At 42.9% G+C, this 20,362-nt stretch overlaps 1 protein-coding gene across 2 annotated transcripts in view; it reads right to left on the bottom strand.

The window, feature by feature from the left end:
- Positions 1 to 184: 184 nt before the first annotated feature.
- Positions 185 to 20,362, bottom strand: part of GALNT6 (polypeptide N-acetylgalactosaminyltransferase 6) — a 118,307-nt gene continuing 98,129 nt past the window's right edge. For both annotated transcript variants that reach the window (XM_073613703.1, XM_073613704.1), the window contains exons 8-11: positions 17,461 to 17,592; positions 15,349 to 15,450; positions 11,343 to 11,501; positions 185 to 1,179 (exon numbers count right to left, since the gene is read on the bottom strand). In XM_073613703.1, coding sequence (XP_073469804.1) covers positions 1,066 to 1,179; positions 11,343 to 11,501; positions 15,349 to 15,450; positions 17,461 to 17,592 — 507 coding nt within the window. In that variant the 3' untranslated portion in view covers positions 185 to 1,065. The remainder of the gene's footprint in view (positions 1,180 to 11,342; positions 11,502 to 15,348; positions 15,451 to 17,460; positions 17,593 to 20,362) is intronic.

The following is a 20,362-nucleotide window of genomic DNA, read 5'->3' as shown; positions in this document are numbered from 1 at the left end:
GACAAAGTAAGAAGTCACTTTAGAAACCATGTCCCAAAGAAAACAAGAAAAGAAAATCCCTGCCTAAATATAAACTAGGAAATTATCACAGTTCTGACATTGGTTTGAAAAATGAACATCCAAAATGCATTTTGACCTTCCTTTCTGCTACAGTTGAAGACATAAGCAGTGCATAAAGCAACAGTGATGAGCAAACAGTTTAATCCATCACACAGAACATTACTGCCGTCGGATTAGGAATGAAAAAATATGACAGGTTGTTATGGGTTATTGCTCTTTGCCTTTTTAAATAATGGCCTTGGTGCTGTGCAAAGACTATCAAAATATAATAGATGTGCATATCAAAATGGATTAAATCACAGTAGATATCACAAGATTCACGGTTCAAAAACGCTTCATAGCGGTCAGGCGGTGCTCATTTCTTGCTAGAAGAATCATGTAAAATTCCACTTTTTTGCACAGATTGTTAATTGGCCGAGCAGAAGAGAACCAGTCCAGTCTGGATTTTGTGCAACCTTACAGTAATCTTGTCATATTTAGACAACTTGAGGTCAAAACTGTTGTGTGGATACAAATCCCAGCAAGATTCTTTAGCATATACTGAAATCTGTCAATGACAGCGATAGGTTCACTGCAAATTGATTTGACTACCGTAATTATTGCTATATATAAACAAGTGCAGCATTTCTCAAATGAAATATCTGCTCAAGGTCGAGGATAAAACCAATAGATGGATGTTGTACACTTGTGTAGTGTTGGAGAACAACTAGTGCAAATCTGGCTTGTCCAAACCTCTCTTTAAAATCCATAAATGAAGTTAAAGGGAACACCAACACCCAGCTTTATGAAAGCTTATTTTAAAGGAAAAGGTGTTCATTTGGTTATTTTCACTTCTTTCAAGGCACTGATCTAAGTTGTAAACATTTTAAAAGGACAACACGTTTTAAAGGCTTCCTGCCCAGTGGTAACTCTGAGATATGAGCACTTTCCTCATTTGTATCCAGGGGATAAGAAGGCACTGCAGTGATTAAGCCCTCATGTAGCAGTCACTGAGCATGATGTGAATTAGCTAAAACCCCAGCGCTGGTGTACATCTCCAGGATTACAGTGGGTCGTGGACGGATGTTCTCCCCGGGAGCATAGACACAGTTGAGAACCAGTGTTTTTTAGTAAACGATCCTGGAAAAGAAATACATTTTTAAGAGCATTAGGCAACTTAAATTAACAGTTATAAGTTTAGGTAAGATTATAGACTAAAGCCACATACACATGGGCCAAATATTGGCCATAATCAGCTGGTATAGTAGATACCAGCCGACGGTCGGACCATGTGTACAGATCCTTGTTTGACAGAAGCCAATCCCATGGCCAGCTTCTGTTGAACGAGCTTGCTAGAAAACCAGCATCTGATCAGCGCTCTCAGCCAATGGCTGCGATCTCTGACCTGTGTGTTCTGGCGGGGGCACGCAGCTAGCTAGGAGATCGCTATACTAACATTGCATCGTTAGTACACAACCTCTTTGCGAGCTCCTCAGTTTTTTTTTGTTCAGTCCCAGGCTTTAGGGTAGAGTGTTAGGGTTTACAGACACCTTAAGCACCCCATAACCATGAACTCCTATTATATAATTCCTGTGGTCTGTTAAATAGATCATTAAAAATGTTTTCGAAATAAAGTAGGCATTAATCTCCTCAAATAAACTAGTGACCTCTGTTTCAGAAACTTTCCAGTTATTTGAATTCTTTGATTAATATCCCAAAAAAAAACATGTCACTGTAATTAAATGTATAGATCACAAACGTGTAAACAAACAATATTCAATCAGCGTAAATATCTTTGAAAAATATGTAAAGTCTTTTACGTCCAATGTTATTGCACATGGAAAACTTCTTCCCGTCCACCATGCTTCTATATGAGTGATTCTATCACATAACACAAAAAGTTCTCCACCGCAAGTGATGCACTCACCAGAGCCCTAAGGCCCCCTGGACCAATCACGCCTTGCAGTGGCGACCGCCACAGCCCCCCCCCCCCCCCCCCAAGTCACGGACAGCACTGAAGCCCCCACCCATTCGGCCGGGTCATGGGCGGCACCCCCCGTTGGTCAGTCAGTAAGTCAGGGGCAACACTTATCCCATCTCGCAAGCAGTGCTCTGGGCGGCGGCGGTGGCTTCTCTCCAGGCAGGTCTTGGTTCCCCAGTCTCTCCTCCTGGCGACCAAGCAGATCACATCTCCTTTCGGGCCAATCGGGCGATGGGTCTCATGACCCACTTCCTGATTGGCCGGGAGGAGGATCAGTGTGAAAATAGCTAATATTCATTCACTATTGTCAAACAACTGGGTGGGATCGGGGCGCAGAGACCACCCTTTTTTTAAGGCTATTAGAGCCTGTGGCTCTAATCACATGCTTCAAACCCCCCCCCCCCCCGCGATTGGAATCCATAGTCCGGCGCCCTGCATGTAGATCAGAGGGCCCGATGAATGGATGGGGGGGCAGCGCCCGTGTGCCCCTAATGGATGGGCCGCCACTGTTGCCTTGTTATTTATCCAAAAAGACCATATGATAACTTCACAGCTTCTTCACATAATCAGCATTTTCCTTCAGTCAACATGTACTCCCCTCATATGGATGAGCATCGATCACCAAGAAAGGAAAATAACTAGGGATGGGCCGAACGAATCCCTGTTCGGCACCCAAACTTTCGAACACTGCGAGTTCGGACCCAAATAACGAACCCCATTAAAGTCAATGGGACCTGAACGTCAAAAATCCAAAGTGCCCATTTTGAAGGCTTATATGCAAGTAATTGGGCATACAATGGTTATAGGAGTTCGGGTTCTGCCCTGAGGGACATGTATCAATAAAAAAAAAAAGTTTGTGAAAAACGTCATTTTTAAATGAGTAGTGACTTTTTGATTTTTAAGGTGAACGCATAAAAATGAAAAATTCCTTCCAATATAGTGCCTATAGTGCCTGCAGCAATAATTGCATTTATAAAGCCAAAAAAAAAAAAATGAAAATTTTCCTGCAAGCTGCCTTTATTTTGCTCAGCAACAGCTGGGGAGCCACTGTGTATGATGAGGCCACAATGTAGTGCACTGGGAACAAGATTAGAGATTTTTTGGATTCATTCTGGTGTCACTTTGACTTTGGATAGAAGTAACGGGTGCTGAAAAATGTGTCTTTGGGTGTCGGTGGCGCCTTACCCCCGTAACCCTATCGAGGTAATCTTGATGAAAGCAAGAATTGGCCTTGCTGTAAAAAATTGCAATGATATGCACCTGTCAAACAGGTGTTGAAAAATGTGTCTTTGGGTGTCGGTGCCTTCCCACCGTAACCCTATAGAGATACTTTCGATTTGGCCTTTCTGTAAAAAATTGCAATTGAGTGGACAGACGCTTTCTATGATCAGTAACGAAACCTCCTGCAGCACTGAATGCCCGTTCTGAAAGCACGCTGGATGCAGGGCAGCCCAACAACTCAATAGCATACTGGGCAAGTTCTGGCCAGTGGTCTATTCTCATGACCCAGTAAGTCAGTGGATAGTCAGCTGGAAAGCTCTCCATCTCTGTTTTGGCCCCGAGGTAATCGTCCACCATGTGATGCAGATGCTGCCGATGGGATGTGGAAGCTGACAGCCCTGGGCGGAGAGGACTAAAAAAATTTAAAATGCCTCACTTAGGCGGACGCATTCTCCAACGCTCCTCTCTTGACCAGCAGAAGACTCATAACGACGTTTTCCACCACACTGTAACCCACTGGAGTCAGGAAAAATGTTCAACAAAATTCTCTTTAACGTGTCCTCAAGAGATTTTATCTTATGCACTCTCTGTGGGGACGGGATGAGTTCTGAGACCTTCCCCTTATAACGGTGGTCAAGGAGGGTTAGCAACCAGTAATCATCCTTCTCCTTTATGCGACGTATTCTTGGGTCCTTTTGCAGGCTTTGAAGCATGAGGTTGCCCATGCGCCTCAAATTTGCAGAGGCTTGAGAAGCAGACTCCTCGGAGTCACTCAGGATGACAGCATCTGGAACTTCCTCCTCCCAGCCACATACTACTCCCAAGGGTCCGGGGGTTGGCAAGGCATCGCTTACGCCTTCCTCTTCTGTCTTCCTCTACTTCGAAGCCTATGAAAGTGCCAGAATCTTCCTCCTCATCCTCCTCCCCTCTCTCCTCCTGTGTGTTCTGTGACATAGGAATGATGGTGTCTGGATAAAGTGGGCCTTAAGAGGAAAGGAAGTCCTCCTCTTCCTCCTGCTGCTCTGCCTCCAGTGCCCTGTCCATAATGCCACACAGAGTCTGCTCCAGCAGGAACACAACAGGGATTGTGTCACTGATGCATGCACTGTCACTGCTCACCATCCTTGTGGCCTCCTTAAATGGTGACAATACAGTGCATGCATCCTTAATGATCAGCCATTGGTGTGGGGAAAAAAAGCCGAGGTGGCCCGAGCCTGTCATCGTGCCGTACTGGCATAGGTACTCGTTGACGGCCCTCTGCTGCATGTATAGCCGCTGCAGCATTCCCAAAGTTGAGTTCCACCTGGTGGGCATGTCACAAATAAGGCGGTTTACAGGCAGGTGGAATTCCCGCTGAATTTCAGCCAACTGAGCACTGGCTGTGTATGACCGCCTGAAATGGCTACAGACTCTTCTGGCCTGCTTTAGTACATCTTGCAACCCTGAGTACGTACTTAGGAAACGCTGCACCACCAAATTGAGGACATATGCCAGGCATGGCACATGTGTCAACTTTCCCAGTCTAATGCCCCGTACACACAGTCGGATTTTCCGATGGAAAATGTCCGATCGGAGCGTGTTGTCGGAAATTCTGACCGTGTGTGGGCTCCATCGGACATTTTCCATCGGATTTTCCGACACACAAAGTTGGAGAGCAGGAGATAAAATTTTCCGACAACAAAATCCGTTGTCGGAAATTCCGATCGTGTGTACACAAAACCGACGGACAAAGTGCCACGCATGCTCAGAATAAATAAAGAGATGAAAGCTATTGGCCACTGCCCCGTTTATAGTCCCGACGTACATGTTTTACATCACCGCGTTTAAAATGATCGGATTTTCCGACAACTTTGTGTGACCGTGTGTATGCAAGACAAGTTTGAGCCAACATCCGTCGGAAAAAATCCTAGGATTTTGTTGTCGGAATGTCGGAACAAAGTCCGACCGTGTGTACGGGGCATAAGGGTGGACAGGAGGTTTGAGCCATTATTGGACACCACCATTCCTGGCTCTAGCTGGCATGGTGTGAACCACCTCTGGGCCTGTCCCTGCAGAGCTGCAAGAATCTCTGCTCCGGGGTGGTTCCTGTCCCCTAACACACCAGCTGAAGCACTGCATGGCACCTTTTAGCCTGACTCTGGGAATAGCCCTTTGAACACTTAGGGGGTATCTGATGTTCATAGGACAATTCTGCAGAAGAGGGCATGGAGGTGGTGGAGGAGGAGGGGGTAAAGCTCACAGGTCTGGCATCATCACCACCAGCTGTATGGAGACATGGGGGCACAACAAGCTGCAGCACTGAGCCCTGTCCTGCATCCTTTCGAGTTGCAAGCAGCGTTACCCAGTGTGCTGTGAACAAAATATATCATCCCTGCCCATGCTTGCTGGACCACATGTCAGCAGTAAGGTGGATTTTATGGCTGACTGCCTTGCCCAACGATGCCAGAACATTCCTTTCTACGTTATGGTAGAGAGATGGAACGGCCTTACGTGAAAAGTAGTAGAGACTGGGAACCTGCCATTGTGGTACAGCACATTGTGCGAGTTCACGGAAGGGGGCAGAATCAACCAGGCAGAAAGGCAGAAGTTGGAAAGCCAACAGCTTTGACAAGCTTGCATTCAGAAGCCCTGTCCTGCATCCTTTCGAGTTGCAAGCAGCGTTACCCAGTGTGCTGTGAACAAAATATATCATCCCTGCCCATGCTTGCTGGACCACATGTCAGCAGTAAGGTGGATTTTATGGCTGACTGCCTTGCCGAACGATGCCAGAACATTCCTTTCTACATTATGGTAGAGAGATGGAACGGCCTAACGTGAAAAGTAGTAGCGACTGGGAACCTGCCATTGTGGTACAGCACATTGTGCGAATTCACGGAAGGGGGCAGAATCAACCAGCCTGAAAGGCAGAAGTTGGAGAGCCAACAGCTTTGACAAGCTTGCATTCAGAAGCTGGGCATGTGGGTGGCAGGGACTATGTTTTTTTTCCACTGCAGCAGATGGGGCAGAGAAATTTGCCGGCTACAATCTACAGCTGGTGTGGGGCTGCTGGCAGATGTGCTGCTAGGACCTTGGACACCCTGTGTTATACCATCATCCCTGTCAGTGGAGGCTAATGAAAGGTAATGACTCAGTATCGCAGAGGCAGACTGAAGTGGGTAAGGAGGAGGAGGGACATATTTGTGCCCCTTTTGTGTGGCTTTTAGGTGCTCTTGCCAGTGGGCTGAGTGGTTGGACGTTAAATGCCTTGTTAGGCATGTGGTACCCAAATGGTTGGTGTTTTTGCCACATTTGATGTGCCTGAAACACAGTTTGCAGATAGCAACAGTGTGATCTGCTGCAGATGTGCTGAAAAAGGCCCAGACAGCTGAGCTTTAGGGAGTGGGCCAGGAGATAACAGCTGCAGAATGTCATGGAATAGGGTGACTGCTCTACTCTTTCTTGATGTCGCCCTCCTTGTTGTTGTGCCACCTCACCTTTAGGTTTCCTTCTCTGCTCTATCTGGTACCCAAGTCGCATCAGTGACCTCATCATCATCATCTCCATCTCCTCCATCTTCATAATTACCATTGGAGACAATTTGGCAATATGAATGTCAATTTGTCTACCAGTGTTCCTCCCTCTCTCTAGGCTCATGTTCCTGTCATCCTCAAACTCAGAACCAACATCTGAATTCAGTAATGGCTGGGCATCATCAAGGAGCAAGTGGCTGATGCTGTGGTCAAATAACTCTGACTCCTCAATGGCTGATGTTGGGGCTATGGCTGGAATAGATGTGGACAAGGAGGCATGTTTATCCACTCTGGCAACTGCAGGGGACTGCACACTTGTCTCTGCTTGCGTGACAGAGGATGAGGAAGGTTTAGTAAGCCAGTCCACCACCTCCTCTGCATGCTGTGGCTGGATAGCAAGGGCAAACACACTAAACAGAGGAAATGATGCCCTGCCTAAGGACTGCCCACCTCGTCCACATTTGCCTGTGGACACATTTGTTGATGGCCCCCTTACAGTGCCAAGGGAACATCTGCCTTTTCTTGTTCTCCTCCCAGACATTATTGGGAGGGAGGGGGCTGTGCTTATAAGCAAATGTAAAGAAGAAGTTGAAATCTGTACGTAGATGCACTTTAATCAGTGTACTCACACTACACAGACACATTCCACGCATACACTATAATATACCACAATATAATGCGCTAAACGTACAGTGATGCACAGAACTATATGGCCTTAAACTGTCAGTAATGCACACAGAAGTAAATGGCATTAAACTGGCAGTAACGCACGCAAAACTATATGGCGTTAAACTGGCAGCAATGCACACAGAAGTAAATGACGTTAAACTAGCAGTAACGCAATCAAATAGACTGTGTTCAACCGTCACTACACTGACGCTATCTGAACTGTCCCTACTCTAGCTATACACAAATGTAAAGATTACTGACACGGTCTCACTACACTACACTGAAACTATCTGAGCTGTCCTTACTCTACACTAATATATGTATGAATGACACGGTCTCACTAGACTACAGTGAAACTATCAGAGCTGTCCCTACTCTAGCTGCATACTATGCAAAGCTGAATGATGGTCCTCCTCACTACACTCACACTATCCCTAGATTGACACTAAACTAATATTGTACACTGACAATTGAAGCAAAATAGCACAGTATAGTACACTAACTAATATCAATGAACAGAGCCCTGTTCTATCTCTCTTCACGCCCAAATTACATTGAAAATGGCTGTCATTTAAAGAATACTTTTATACTGTGGGGCGGGAATGAGCTGTGATTGGATAAAGTCATGATGATAGTGTCCAATGCGCTTACATGTTATAGTGCCCAGAATGGCACCAGCTCGATCAGTGTATCTGTGTTAAAATGTAGCCCAAAGATCCGTAAAATGGTTCGACAAACACTGCCGTTCATCTTAAAAAGCTGCGGCGTGCATTCCTAGCAAATTGGATGCTGTAGACTGATCTCGTCTGATCTCGGAGGCTAATCAGGTTCTGGCCTGGTTAGTACCTGGATGGGAGACCGCCTGGGAATACCAGGTGCTGTAGGCTAAAGCCTACGGCCACATCACCTTGAACGTGGCCGATCTCATCTGTGCAGTGCAATGGAAAAACTGGATTTTGTTGAATATTACAAAGAACTTTTTTTCCTTTTTTGCATATTTTTCAAAAATATTTATGCTGATTGAATAATTGTTTGTGTACATGTTTGCGATATACAAGTTTAATTATAGTGACATATGTTTTTTTGGGGATATTAATCAAAGAATTCACATAACTGGAAAGACACACGCTTCTGAAACACAGGTCACTAGTTTTATTTGAGGAGATTACGTCATTTGGAAAGTTTTGTTTGTTTATTTAGTGTGTTTCACACTTAAAGGGGCAGCTGTTGCTTTTTTTCACATATACAGTATGTATGGTTTAGGTTGGCACCATTTATATATATTTTCACACAATTCATTAAAAATGCTTTGTTACAGCCGTTTAGGAGGTGCATTAAAAAAAAATAAATAATAAATTCTGTACATCTATTCAGAAAACAGATGACCTTATAACTTTCTGTCTGTCTGTCTTATCAGTTACCATTGTTCCATGATCTCTAAGTGGACTACAAAACAACTGCCCTATTTTACAGAGTCGCCCCCTGGGAATTGCTTCTGGCTGGGGGGTGCTGGAGTAATACTATGGTATGGGATCCCACTCTGAAATAGGATTTTTTCATCATACTTACCTGTAAAATTTTCTTTTCTTTTCTTTGAGTACATCACAGGACACAGAGCCAGTTATTATAATAACTACTTGGGTTATATGCCACCTATAGGTGAATGGACACTGGTAGATCAATCAGAACAATCAAACAGGAAGTCCTCCCCTGTATAACCCCTCCACACAGGAAGCACTTCAGTTTGCTAGCAAGCAATACATTCCCAAAAGTGGGGAGGGGCCTCTGTGTCCTGTGATGTACTCAAAGAAAAGGATTTTACAGGTAAGTATGACAAAAAATCCTATTTTCTTTATCGTACATCACAGGACACAGAGCCTTGAGGGGAGGGAGACACCATCATAGAAACTGCCACCAAAGAAAAAAATCTCCCACACATATTTCTGCGGGTGCCACTTCCTGGCTTCACCCCAGGCAAAAAAATATTTTCAAGTGCTGTAATTGAAGTTCCCCAAAGCTAGCTTCCAGGGGCTCAACAGTGCTGAGATACAGGACTCAAGACCATTAGGTCCCGCTGGACTGGGAGTGTCCAAGGAGCAACCCCTGCAAGGCTCGCTATGTCAGTGTACCAAGCCCTCCTGGGCTAATTCAGCCAACACTAATATCAGTATTACCACCTCCCGGATTCTTCGCAAAAGTTGTGGCAGAAGCCAAAAAACAGAGGAAAAACTTCAAATAAGGGAGAACCGGTCCCTAAGCTGTTACCAGTACATCTACCCCTATTGGCAGCGGAACTCTCATCCCGAGTTCACACCTGTCCCAACTTGTTGTAGAACTTGGAATCTAGTAGATTCACCTGAAGAGTTCCCCCTGCCACTATTCTATCCCTGGAGTATGTATTGGTGATAAAGACAGCACTGTGGATCACCCCCCTGAGTCGCATGACCTCTGGTGTCGCCCTGGTGGTTGATATATATGCCTGCAGAGGCATTTCCTGATTGAACCTACAACTGGTTTGTCCCATAATCCAGAGCAAGGCGTATTGGCCAAAAAAAGTTCCAAGATATTGACGGACAGTATTCTCTCCTGTGGAGACCAAGCCCACTGAACTGTAGCCACCCTCAAATCAACTGGAGAGACTGGCATCAGTGGTTATTATCTTCCAAATTCCTGAAAAGGAAGAATATCGACCACCAATTTTTGCTCTGCAACACCCTGGGAACAGAGCCTTTCCGGGCAATCCAATGCCCAGATCTTCAAGTTGCAGACAGACAGAATGATCCTCTACTAAAGACGTGGAGTAGGACTGTATGTAGGGAACATGCTTCGACCTAAACACAGCTTCCTCCTGTAGAAATACATAAAAGGAACTCCTGGAATCGACTACTTCCTTAGCAAAGATTATTGAGGTAACGAGTATTGAGGTGTCTTCAGCAAGACGCTTTGTGAACCATCCGCAGCTGTGGCCAATCCAAAGGGAAGATTCACCAAGAAAAAACGACTTTCCACTGCAAATACAGAAATCATTGATGGGCCTGGAAACAAACCGCCACATGAAGACGTGCATTTACAGATGATTATGGACCCCGAAATCTACCTCTTGCAGAGAGGTCATCCCTAAACAGAACTAGCCTATCTGAAACAGAAGGATGCTCAGCAGCTTGAGATCTTAAGATAGACCTCATGTCCCTATTTGGTTTTGGAACTGCTACCATTTAATTGTCTCACAATAATGAGCTCATAACTTCTGCTCCAAGAGCCAATACAAGGCAAAAGACTGACGACTCTGTGGCAGACCCAGACAGTCCCAAGAGGTGCACCTAACCTACCAGGGTTCTGCTGGTTTCAGTGACCACCACCTTACAGACACTGGGAAAAAAAAAACTGCACCAATGATGGGTCAATATTCCTCCCACTGACACCAATGTTGGCTCACTATTCTTTCCACTGACACCAATAAGAGGGACTATTCTAGTGCTTCCTGTGTAGGAGGAGTTATATAGGGGAGGATTTCCTGTTTGATTGTTCTCATTGATCTACCAGTGTCCATTCACCTAGAGATGGCGTATAAGTAGTTATTATTATAATAACCGGCTCTGTGTCCTGTGATGTACGATAAAGAAACTGCACTGGGCCACAACACCTTTTGGCTTTTTTCTGCACAGCACCTCATGGGCTAGGGCTTTTGGCCGAGACTGAAGCTATTTTTTTAATTTAGAGGTGGCATGAAGAAACATACAATGAAGGAGAGTGATCGGTACATATAGGGAGTGTTGCATACAATGTGCAATCACATCCATAGCTTGCCTTATTTTTGCACCATTTACTCTTCTTCTCGTGTGCTAGGTTTTCTGAGATCCTTGCAGAGTCTCTCCTATAGTGAGTGACATCTACTGCAAGCTTGATTAGGAAAAACTAGTTACCTTTGTCAATTCCCACTCCTCGTTTCCTGGAACAGTGGTCCCTTTTCCTTTGTACTGACACTCTCCAAGCTCCACTGGTCCTGGACTGTATTTGGAGCGCAAGCACAGCTGCTTCCCAATATTATGTCGTAGTTCTTTTTGCGTACTATATTCAAAGTACTAAAACAAATAAGCACTGGAGTTAGTAGAAAGCATGCTAGTATAAAAGAACAGAAACTAGATACTGTAATAGAAGTATGGAATTGAGATTTATGCATTTATGTCCCTCAATTAAAATAACTGTATTTATGCCATGTCCTAAAGAAAATTCTACCTAAAGTGGAACTTTGGTTAAAAAAAAAAAAAAAAACTAAGAGAAATCAGAAAATCTTTTCCTGGTCCCAAAGCAATTTTTCCTCTAGAGTACACTGCCTGAGGTGCAAGTGCAACTTATACACTCACTGTAAGATGCCATGAATGATGTTGGGTATCATGGATGAAGTTACTCCTGCATGTATGTACAGGTGCTACATCATATGTGGCCGCCCAAGGACTGAAAGATTGTTGGGAACCTAGAAAAAGTAGCGCAGAAGATGGCCATACTAGCAGATGGCGCAGTGAGGGACACAGAAGGACAGCTCAACCTGGCAACAATGAAAAACCATAAAAAAGGAGGCCTTTCTGGCATCATACTTATACATGTAGGCAGGTACCTACAAGGTGGCTTACTGTGAACATGGGTTGCCCAGACCGGGGAAGGGTTAACTTTAGGTCTGCCTGTTTCTCAGGCTTTTTGGGTTCTGCCTTCCTCCCTGTCCTGCATTAAAAACAAGGGGAAGGCCGGGGGCTGGGAACAAACTGGACGGCATGGGAAAGGGGAGAAGGTCCAGACCAGACAAGAAAGTAACCTTCAATCAACACTTGCAAGGTCTACCTGCTAAGGTCTTTGCCATTATGGACTCCTATCTATAAAGCTATGCCTGGGCAGATGGAAATTAGGAGCTAAACTGACTGAACAGTATCATTGCAGCCTACAAATAGAGTTTTAAGTAAAGCTGGTAGTTTCAAGAAAAGCCCACGTGCATATTCTAAACATACTCAGTTATGGCTCCTGGCACTGGTGACATTAATACAAACTAGTGTATAGAGGAGTAACACCTATACTCTTGCTTTTTTTTTTAACAATAGAGTGCAAGTCCAGGGAACAAAGGTGGACTTTATGTCGTTCTTAGTCCTGATCTACAGAAATCTTGTAAATTGCACTGTACAGTGGGCTCTACAGACAGGGTGAATGTAAACGCAATCTTTAAACTATATTTTGCCTGTGAGGACAGTTCTCAAAGCTCAGAAAAATTAAAAAACAACAGGTGCAAGAGACATGTAGGTAGTGTTTTTGTTCCTGGATTAATGGTAGTCAAAGAGATTATGAGGAGGGGGAGTTACTAAAGCTGGAGCAGAGAGAATTGGGACCAGCTGTACATAGTGACCAGTCAACCTCCGCTTGTTCAGTTAAGCTTGGAAAATGTAAAAGTTAGAAGCTGACTGGTTGCCCTGCACAGCTGCTCCAGATTCTCCCTGCTGCTGTCTTAGTAAATCCCCCGCTACATATTTTAAAAATACAGAAATCCTTTAAAACCACCAAACTCTTCATATGTTTAATTACTAGACATGTGCACACTGAAATATTTTGTTTCGGAATTTCGTTTTCGTCCGAAAAATACATTTATTTAGTTACTCGCGAAATAAAAAATAAACTTACTCCCGAAATTCGTTTTTATTTATTTCGTTTTTCGTTAAAAATTGCATTCGTCCGAAAATCCAAATTAAGGTCGAATCTGTCATTGAAGGCTTATGGTGTCTGTCGAATGTTCAAAGAAGATTCGACAGAGCAGCTAAACTGTACGACGCCGCATAGTTTACCTGCTCCGTCAAATCTTCAGACACCATAAGCCAAAGTACGTGTGTACTTAGTTCTAGTTATTTTACTGCTCTTCCTCTTTGGTTACAATCAGCCAATAACATTCATCATCATCATTATTTTTATTTATCTTCTCCCCTACGTCGAATCTTTTCTCCCCTACGTCGAATCTTTTCTCCCCCTACGTCGAATCTTTTCTCTCTATGTAGAATAATCTTGGACTAATAGAGTTAAGGTTAGGCACATTCGACCACAGGTTTGATGGACACAGATTGTTATTGTCATCATCATGTCAAATCTCCTATCTATATCGAACTGTTGTAGCAACGAAAACGAAAATAAAGCATTTGTTTATGTCGGATCTTTTGTTTTTCGGATTCTGCACTTTCAATATCGTTTGTTAAAATGCTAACAAAAATACCTGAAATTCTGACGAAAAATGCATTCGGACGAAAACGAATGCACATGTCTATTAATTACACTATTAAGAGTAGATTGTAGTTACTAAACAAAGAAAATAATCTGCGCTAAGTGTCATGATCTAAAATCATTAATGAATGATTAATAAACAGCTGCACTCAATGTATTGCACATCCCAATACTAAAACATAACTATCAAACAATTGTGTTGCGCTGTGAATATACTCAAACAAACATATTCAAAAAATCAAAATCAACAAGCCTGGATTCAGCACAACCTGAATGAAGGCTTCTATACATCGATGTACAATTGCTTTGCTTTTCTTATTGCACTTTGTGCTTGGTTCGGTCTTTTACAATACAACACAAAGTTTTAGTTGCAATTTTTGCGCTTGACATTAATTCTATGATATGAGAAGTTGTCTTTTCATTGTACCTGTGCAACACCTTTAACCACTTAAGGACCGGAAGGATTTGCCCCCTTAATGACCATTAAGGTCATTAATGGCCATTTTTTGCGATACACCACTGTGTCGCTTTAACTGACAATTGCGTGGTTGTGCGTCGTTGTACCAAACACTGTACGTCCCTTTTTTCCAACAAATAGAGCTTTCTTTTGGTGGTATTTGATCACTTCTGCGTTTTTTTGTTTTTTGCGCTATAAAAAAAAATAGCGACAATTTTGAAAAAAAAAATACATTTTTTACTTTTTGCTATAATAAATATCCCAAATTAAAAAAAAAAAATTCTTCATCAGTTTAGGCCAATATGTATTCTTCTACATATTTTTGGTAAAAAAAAAAAATTATCGTAATAAGCATGCATTGATTGGTTTGCGCAAAAGTTATAGCGTCTACAAAATAGGGGATAGATTTATGGAGTTTTTATTGTTTATTTTTTAGTAGTAATGGCGGCGATCTGCGATTTTTGGCCGGACTGCGACACTGTGGCGGAAAGATCGGAAACTTTTGACACTTTTTTGGGACTAGTGACATTTATACAGCGGTCAGAGCTAAAAAAAAGCCACTGATTACTGTGTAAATGTCAACTTCCCAGACTACCATGCCTTCCATTCTCATGGTTGGCATGATAAGCTCAATATATGAGTAAATCAGCTCTCTCCTCATATGACGTAGTATTTCTCTGCAGGGTTAATGTATGGCCAAATCCCAAAGCAATGTAGTCTTGGTCTGGCAGTCAGGAGTCTCAGGGCAGGATAGGACACCAGACCGCACAGCTCTTCCTCACAAAAGGAACATCTGGTCTGCTACAGGAAGCGGTGGAGTGCAGCTTTTGAACTGTAAATAAGCATGTGTGGAGCACCTGTGTCACCACCAGTATTTGGTACTGGGATTCCTCATTCACCAATTTTATGTCACATTTGAATGAAGATTTGGCATTTTGAATGAACATTATATGAGGTTTTTAATGCTTTGCACAGAATAATTGGTACTTTAGTTGAACATATTCAATTTGTATACCTCACCTGGCACTTTATTGAAAAATATAATTTATGAATGCAAATGTTTACAGCTTTGCATGTATATATGGATGCATTTCTTTTTTTGCACTTATAGCACTATATTTTCATCAGTGTATGAGCACTACATGATTTTGAATATTTGAATCTATGTATGTTTGAATATATTCACAGCTCAACACATTTTTTAGATTGTAGTTATGTTGTACCTGATTTCCTCCCATTCCATGACAGGGGTACATGATGAGCGGTTTTCCTCCATGGTTATTTTCCCCAACATCAAGGCAGCTCTGGGATCCTTCATTTTTAATCTACAAATAGGGAAAAGCATAGGAATAAAAAACATTTACAACATGGTTACATAGTTACATAGTAGGTGAGGTCGAAAAAAGACACAAGTCCATCAAGTCCAACTTATGAGATGGACATGGTGGTTCATTGACAAATCGTAAATGAGGAATTGTGGATGAAGGGCTGTTTCTACTCTGGTGCAGCACTCTAAGGGCAGCATGAGTATTTCTAATCTTAAAGTGTATGTCAGGGCAAAAAAAAAAAAAAAACATGCACATGAAACGTGAAAATTTCCCCATATTTCATCCAATTAAAGACCCTACCAGTACAGAAAAGTACCCGTTGATCTGCCATTTGGCTCCTAGAGTCTTGTTGTGGGGTGACAACACATAGCATTTTTGTGGCATCAGTTCTCCCAGTGTTTTATGCTGAAATACTCAGACCTGCCCTCTGTCCTACTGCCCACAATGTAAAGAATAAATATTCTGCACTCCAAAATAACAACTAGGAGGGCTAAATAGACTCTGAGATAACACAGGTGGAGAGCCTAGGACAGCTTCTAATTTCTGACACAATCAACAAGTATGTTTTGCACTTATCAAAAATTTAGGGCCCTTTCACACTGAGTTTTTCAAGCGCTTTTGTTTGAAAAGCTCAAGAAAAATGCTTCCCCTTTAAAATCAATTAATGGTTTCACACTGAGGCAGTGTGCTTGCAGCATCTTTGGAGCATGTTTGGGGAGCTAAAAAAAAGCGCACCAAAAACGCTCCCCTCCATTGAAATGAATGGCATTTTTGGTGCAGATTTTGAGTCACGGCAGCAAAAGCACTCTATTAACACATAGGCGTTTTACTGGCAGTTTTGAAGCCAACCAGTGTGAAAAGTGCCCTACAAGCTTCACCTGTGGAAGCTTTCTCTTGAATAAGGACGCTGGTGTGTCCTCATTCATGAGAAAGCACGTGGGGTAATGGAAAAGGCAGGGAAAGGGCAGGGATCAAAGAATGAACACCATCGGCATGAGAATGTGCCTATGTGCAGCCACATTTGGCTGCACAGGGCAAATATTGTTGGTGTAAGAGAGGGGGGTTGCTGAATGTCTGGATTGGACAATTGTTAAACAATCAGGCTTTCAGCAATCCAAAAAGTACTTAATATAAAAGTTTAATTATATTGTTCAAATACGTAAAGGGGAGATTTTTATTTCCGGCTGGAATTCCACCTTAACGGTAGCGTAAATAAGCGTGTGACATAACAAATACAACTGCAATATTTTATTCTACAAGGTCTCTGCTTTCAGAAAATGTATAGTGAAAGGGTTAGTGGGGTGCGTAATGTGGGAAGGTGAATGGGGACCGAAGAGAGAGGACTGAGTGGCTGAGCATCAGCCAAAATGGGAGACTGGAGATGGAGAAAGTAGCATATGTCGCATGTGGCGTGCACCAAAAAAGCAATAAAACAGGATTTCAGCGGTGATCAAAAAGAGAAGACCGAGCAGCGGAGATGCAGCAGAGCTGGGAAACAGGAGCAGAAGAAACTGTTAGATGCTATACGTGGTACAGCATGGGAGCAATATAGCGGGAAGTGAGGAGGATCAGCAAAACCAAAATATCAGCAGGGCTGGGGGTACCACTGAGCAGGGAATCAGCAGAGCTGGGGGGCACTACACAGTGGGGAGATCCGCAAAGGTGGGCATATTAATGAGCAGGGGGATCTGCTGAACGAGGGTACTAATGAGCGGGGGATCTGCAGAGTAGGGGCATTACTGAGCTGGGGGCGCTATTGAGCCCAGGTATTGAGCCCAGGTTCCACTGAGCTCCTTTAAAACAAATAGAAAACCAACACACACAGGGAATTTACCTAGCATCTTTAATGCTTCAAAAACGCATCACAAAAGCATCAAACACACAATGCATGTTAGGCATTTTAATTTGTGTTACTAATCAACACAAGTGTAAACTAGCCCTAACAGACCTGCGCAGTGACAGCCATATACACCGTTCCTTTTTATAATCTGAGCACTAAATACTTACAGCACCAAAATAAGTCGGTGAGAGGTCTGGTATGAACATCTCTGGGTAGATATTTTCGAGAAACCATGAAAAATTCTTACAATGCAAATCATGTTTGAGCTTTAGCCGCGGAGAAATGTCTCCGAAGTTCTTCTGTAAAAAAAAAAAAAAAAAAAAAGAAGATTTCAGCAAAGGTTAAAAGATTAAAAATATAAAACTAAATAATATACAGAGCGTAAATATCTTATGTGGAATTAATACGCTGCAGTATACTAGATGTGCCTTTAATATTCCACTAGAGGGCAGACAACACAGCTTGCAGAGTTTTATCATCTTGAGGGGAAAGTCAGGGAAACAAACATTAACAGCCCTGACAGTGTCCGTAACCCAGATAGATTTTAAAATCTAGTCCATTAACAAATTTAAGTAGATTTGCCTCAATTATAGAAGTGGCTTTGTAAAGTATGAAGCAATTCTTTCAAATCTGATTATAATGGTGTCAAAAAGTGATGTGATCCTATTTAGGAATGAAGTGTACAAAGTAAAGATATGAAAGCCATTCTGATCTTTTGTACCTGCCCCTTAAAAGTAACTTCCTCTCTGTGCCCATCTTGATTTAGGACCGGTCAGAGATCAGAGTCAATATATCTGACCTTCTCCACTGACAGCAATGAAATGGACAGCAGTGATCAAATTCAAGCCCTCTCGCTTTTTAAATCCTTCCATACAGGTAAAGCCTGACAGATCTTTAGCAAATCCATAAGCAGTAGGCTGTTGTTTTTATCAAGTCACACTGGTAGTTATACTATATGGTACGATCAGAAAAATGGTACTTATACTAGCATAGGGTGAGAAAGAGTAAGAATCCCTTTCAGGTTTTGAAAGTTACAGCGTGTCCATATTGAGGATATTTCCACTTGCTTCCTCTTCTGTCTAACATCTATAGCATGGACAGGAAATGAGGGGAAGATCGTGAAAAACACTTACTTCTCAGCATAAATGAGTACACCCCTTTTGAAAAGTAAGCTTTTAATCAATATCTCAATGAACACAAGAATAATTTCCAAAATTTTGACGAACTGAGTTTTATAGAACATTTGTTTAGCTCATTACATGAAAGTAAGGTTAATAATATAACTTGGATTACAGAGTCTTCAGTTTTACTCAAATTAGTTGATGCAAAAATACACTCCCCACGACAAAACCTACTACATCTAGTATTTTGTACGACCGCAATGATTTGTATTGTAAGGACAGCACCAGGTCTTCTAAGCATGGAATGAACAAGTTTGCAACATATTGCAACATCTCTTTTTCCATTCTTCAAGAACTACCTCTTTTAGAGCCTGGATGCTGGATGGAGAGTGATGCTCAACTTGTCTCTTTAGAATTCCCCATAGGTGTTTGATTGGGTTCAGATCAGGAGACATACTTGGCCACTGAAACACTTTCACCCTGTTCTTCTTCAGAAATGCAACAGTGGCCTTAGATGTGTGTTTTGGATCATTGTCATGTTGGAAAAGTGCATGATGACCAAGGGCAGAGTGATGGTAGCATCTTCTCTTTCAATATAGAGCAGTACATCTGTGAATTTATGAAACCATCAATGAAATGCAGCTCCCCAACACCAGCAGCACAAAAGGACACTGCCACCATCATGTTTCACTGTAGGCACCATGCATTTTTCTTGGCACTCCTCCCCCTTGCAACAGTTTTGAAGCCATCAGTTCCAAAAACATCTATCTTGATCTCATCACTCCAGACTACAGAGTCCCAGTAGTTGTCTTCTTTTTCATGGTCAACCAAGAAGTTGAATGCACGTACTCAGCGTCATATCCATAGGTTATCTTTGGGAAATAGATGTATGAGTGCTGCCAGCGTTGCTACAGAGGTTGGGGGGGGGGGGGGAGAGGTCAGCCTGTCAGTGCTCAGACCATACGCCGCACACTGCATCAAGTTGGTCTGCATGGCTGTCATCCCAGAAGTTAGCCTCTTCTGAAGATGATGCACAAGTAAGCCCACAAACAGTTTGCTGAAGACAGGCAGCCTAAGGACATGGATTACTGAAACCATGTCCTGTGGTCTACAGTTCATGAATGACAACGTATACTGTGACATACTGAAGCAGAGCATGATCCCCTCCCTTCAGAGACTGGGCCTCAGGGCGGTATTCCAACATGATAACGACCCAAGACGACCACTACCTTGCTAAAGAAGCTGAGGGTAAGTCCTCATGCACACGGACGTTTTTACAGCTGATTTTTTGAGCTTTTTTTGCAGCTTAAAAAGGCCTGTCTATGTTAGTCTATGGCTTCATGCCCACCTAGGCGTTTTTGAGCTGCAAGTGGCATAGGCGTTTTTAAGCTGTAAAAAAAACCCAGGACCAGTGGGTTCTGAGAGACGTTTTTCAGCTGTAAAAACGCTCTAACGCTGAAAAACGCTGAAAAACGCTCAAAAACGTCATTCACCAACGTTTTTTAGCGTTTTTGATCCATTGAAAAAAAAAAAAAAAAAATTTGAAAAAAAAAAAAACGCTCAAAAACGCTAACGCGGAAAAACGCTCAAAAACGCTAAAAAACGCTATTGCAAAAACGCTGAAAAAAGCTGAAAAAAGTTAAAAAAACGTCACTGCAAAGATACTGGCGTTTTCATAACGTTTTTTTAACAGCCTGTGTGCATGAGGGCTAAAGGTGATGGACTGGCCAAGCATGTCTCCAGACCTAAACCCTATTGAGCATCTGTGGGGCATCCTCAAATTGAAGGTGGAGGAGCGCAGGGTCTCTAACATCCACCAGCACCATGATGTCATGATGGAGGAGTGGAAGAGGACTCCAGTGACAACCTGTGAAGCTCTGGTGAACTCCATGCCCAAGAGGGTTAAGGCAGTGCTGGAAAATAATGGTGGCCACACAAAATATTGACA

This window comes from Aquarana catesbeiana, linkage group LG02, assembly GCF_042186555.1.
Source record: "Aquarana catesbeiana isolate 2022-GZ linkage group LG02, ASM4218655v1, whole genome shotgun sequence".
Lineage (NCBI taxonomy): Eukaryota > Metazoa > Chordata > Amphibia > Anura > Ranidae > Aquarana > Aquarana catesbeiana.
The sequence above is the reverse complement of the archived record's forward strand: the minus strand, read 5'-3'. Positions and strand labels throughout refer to the sequence as shown.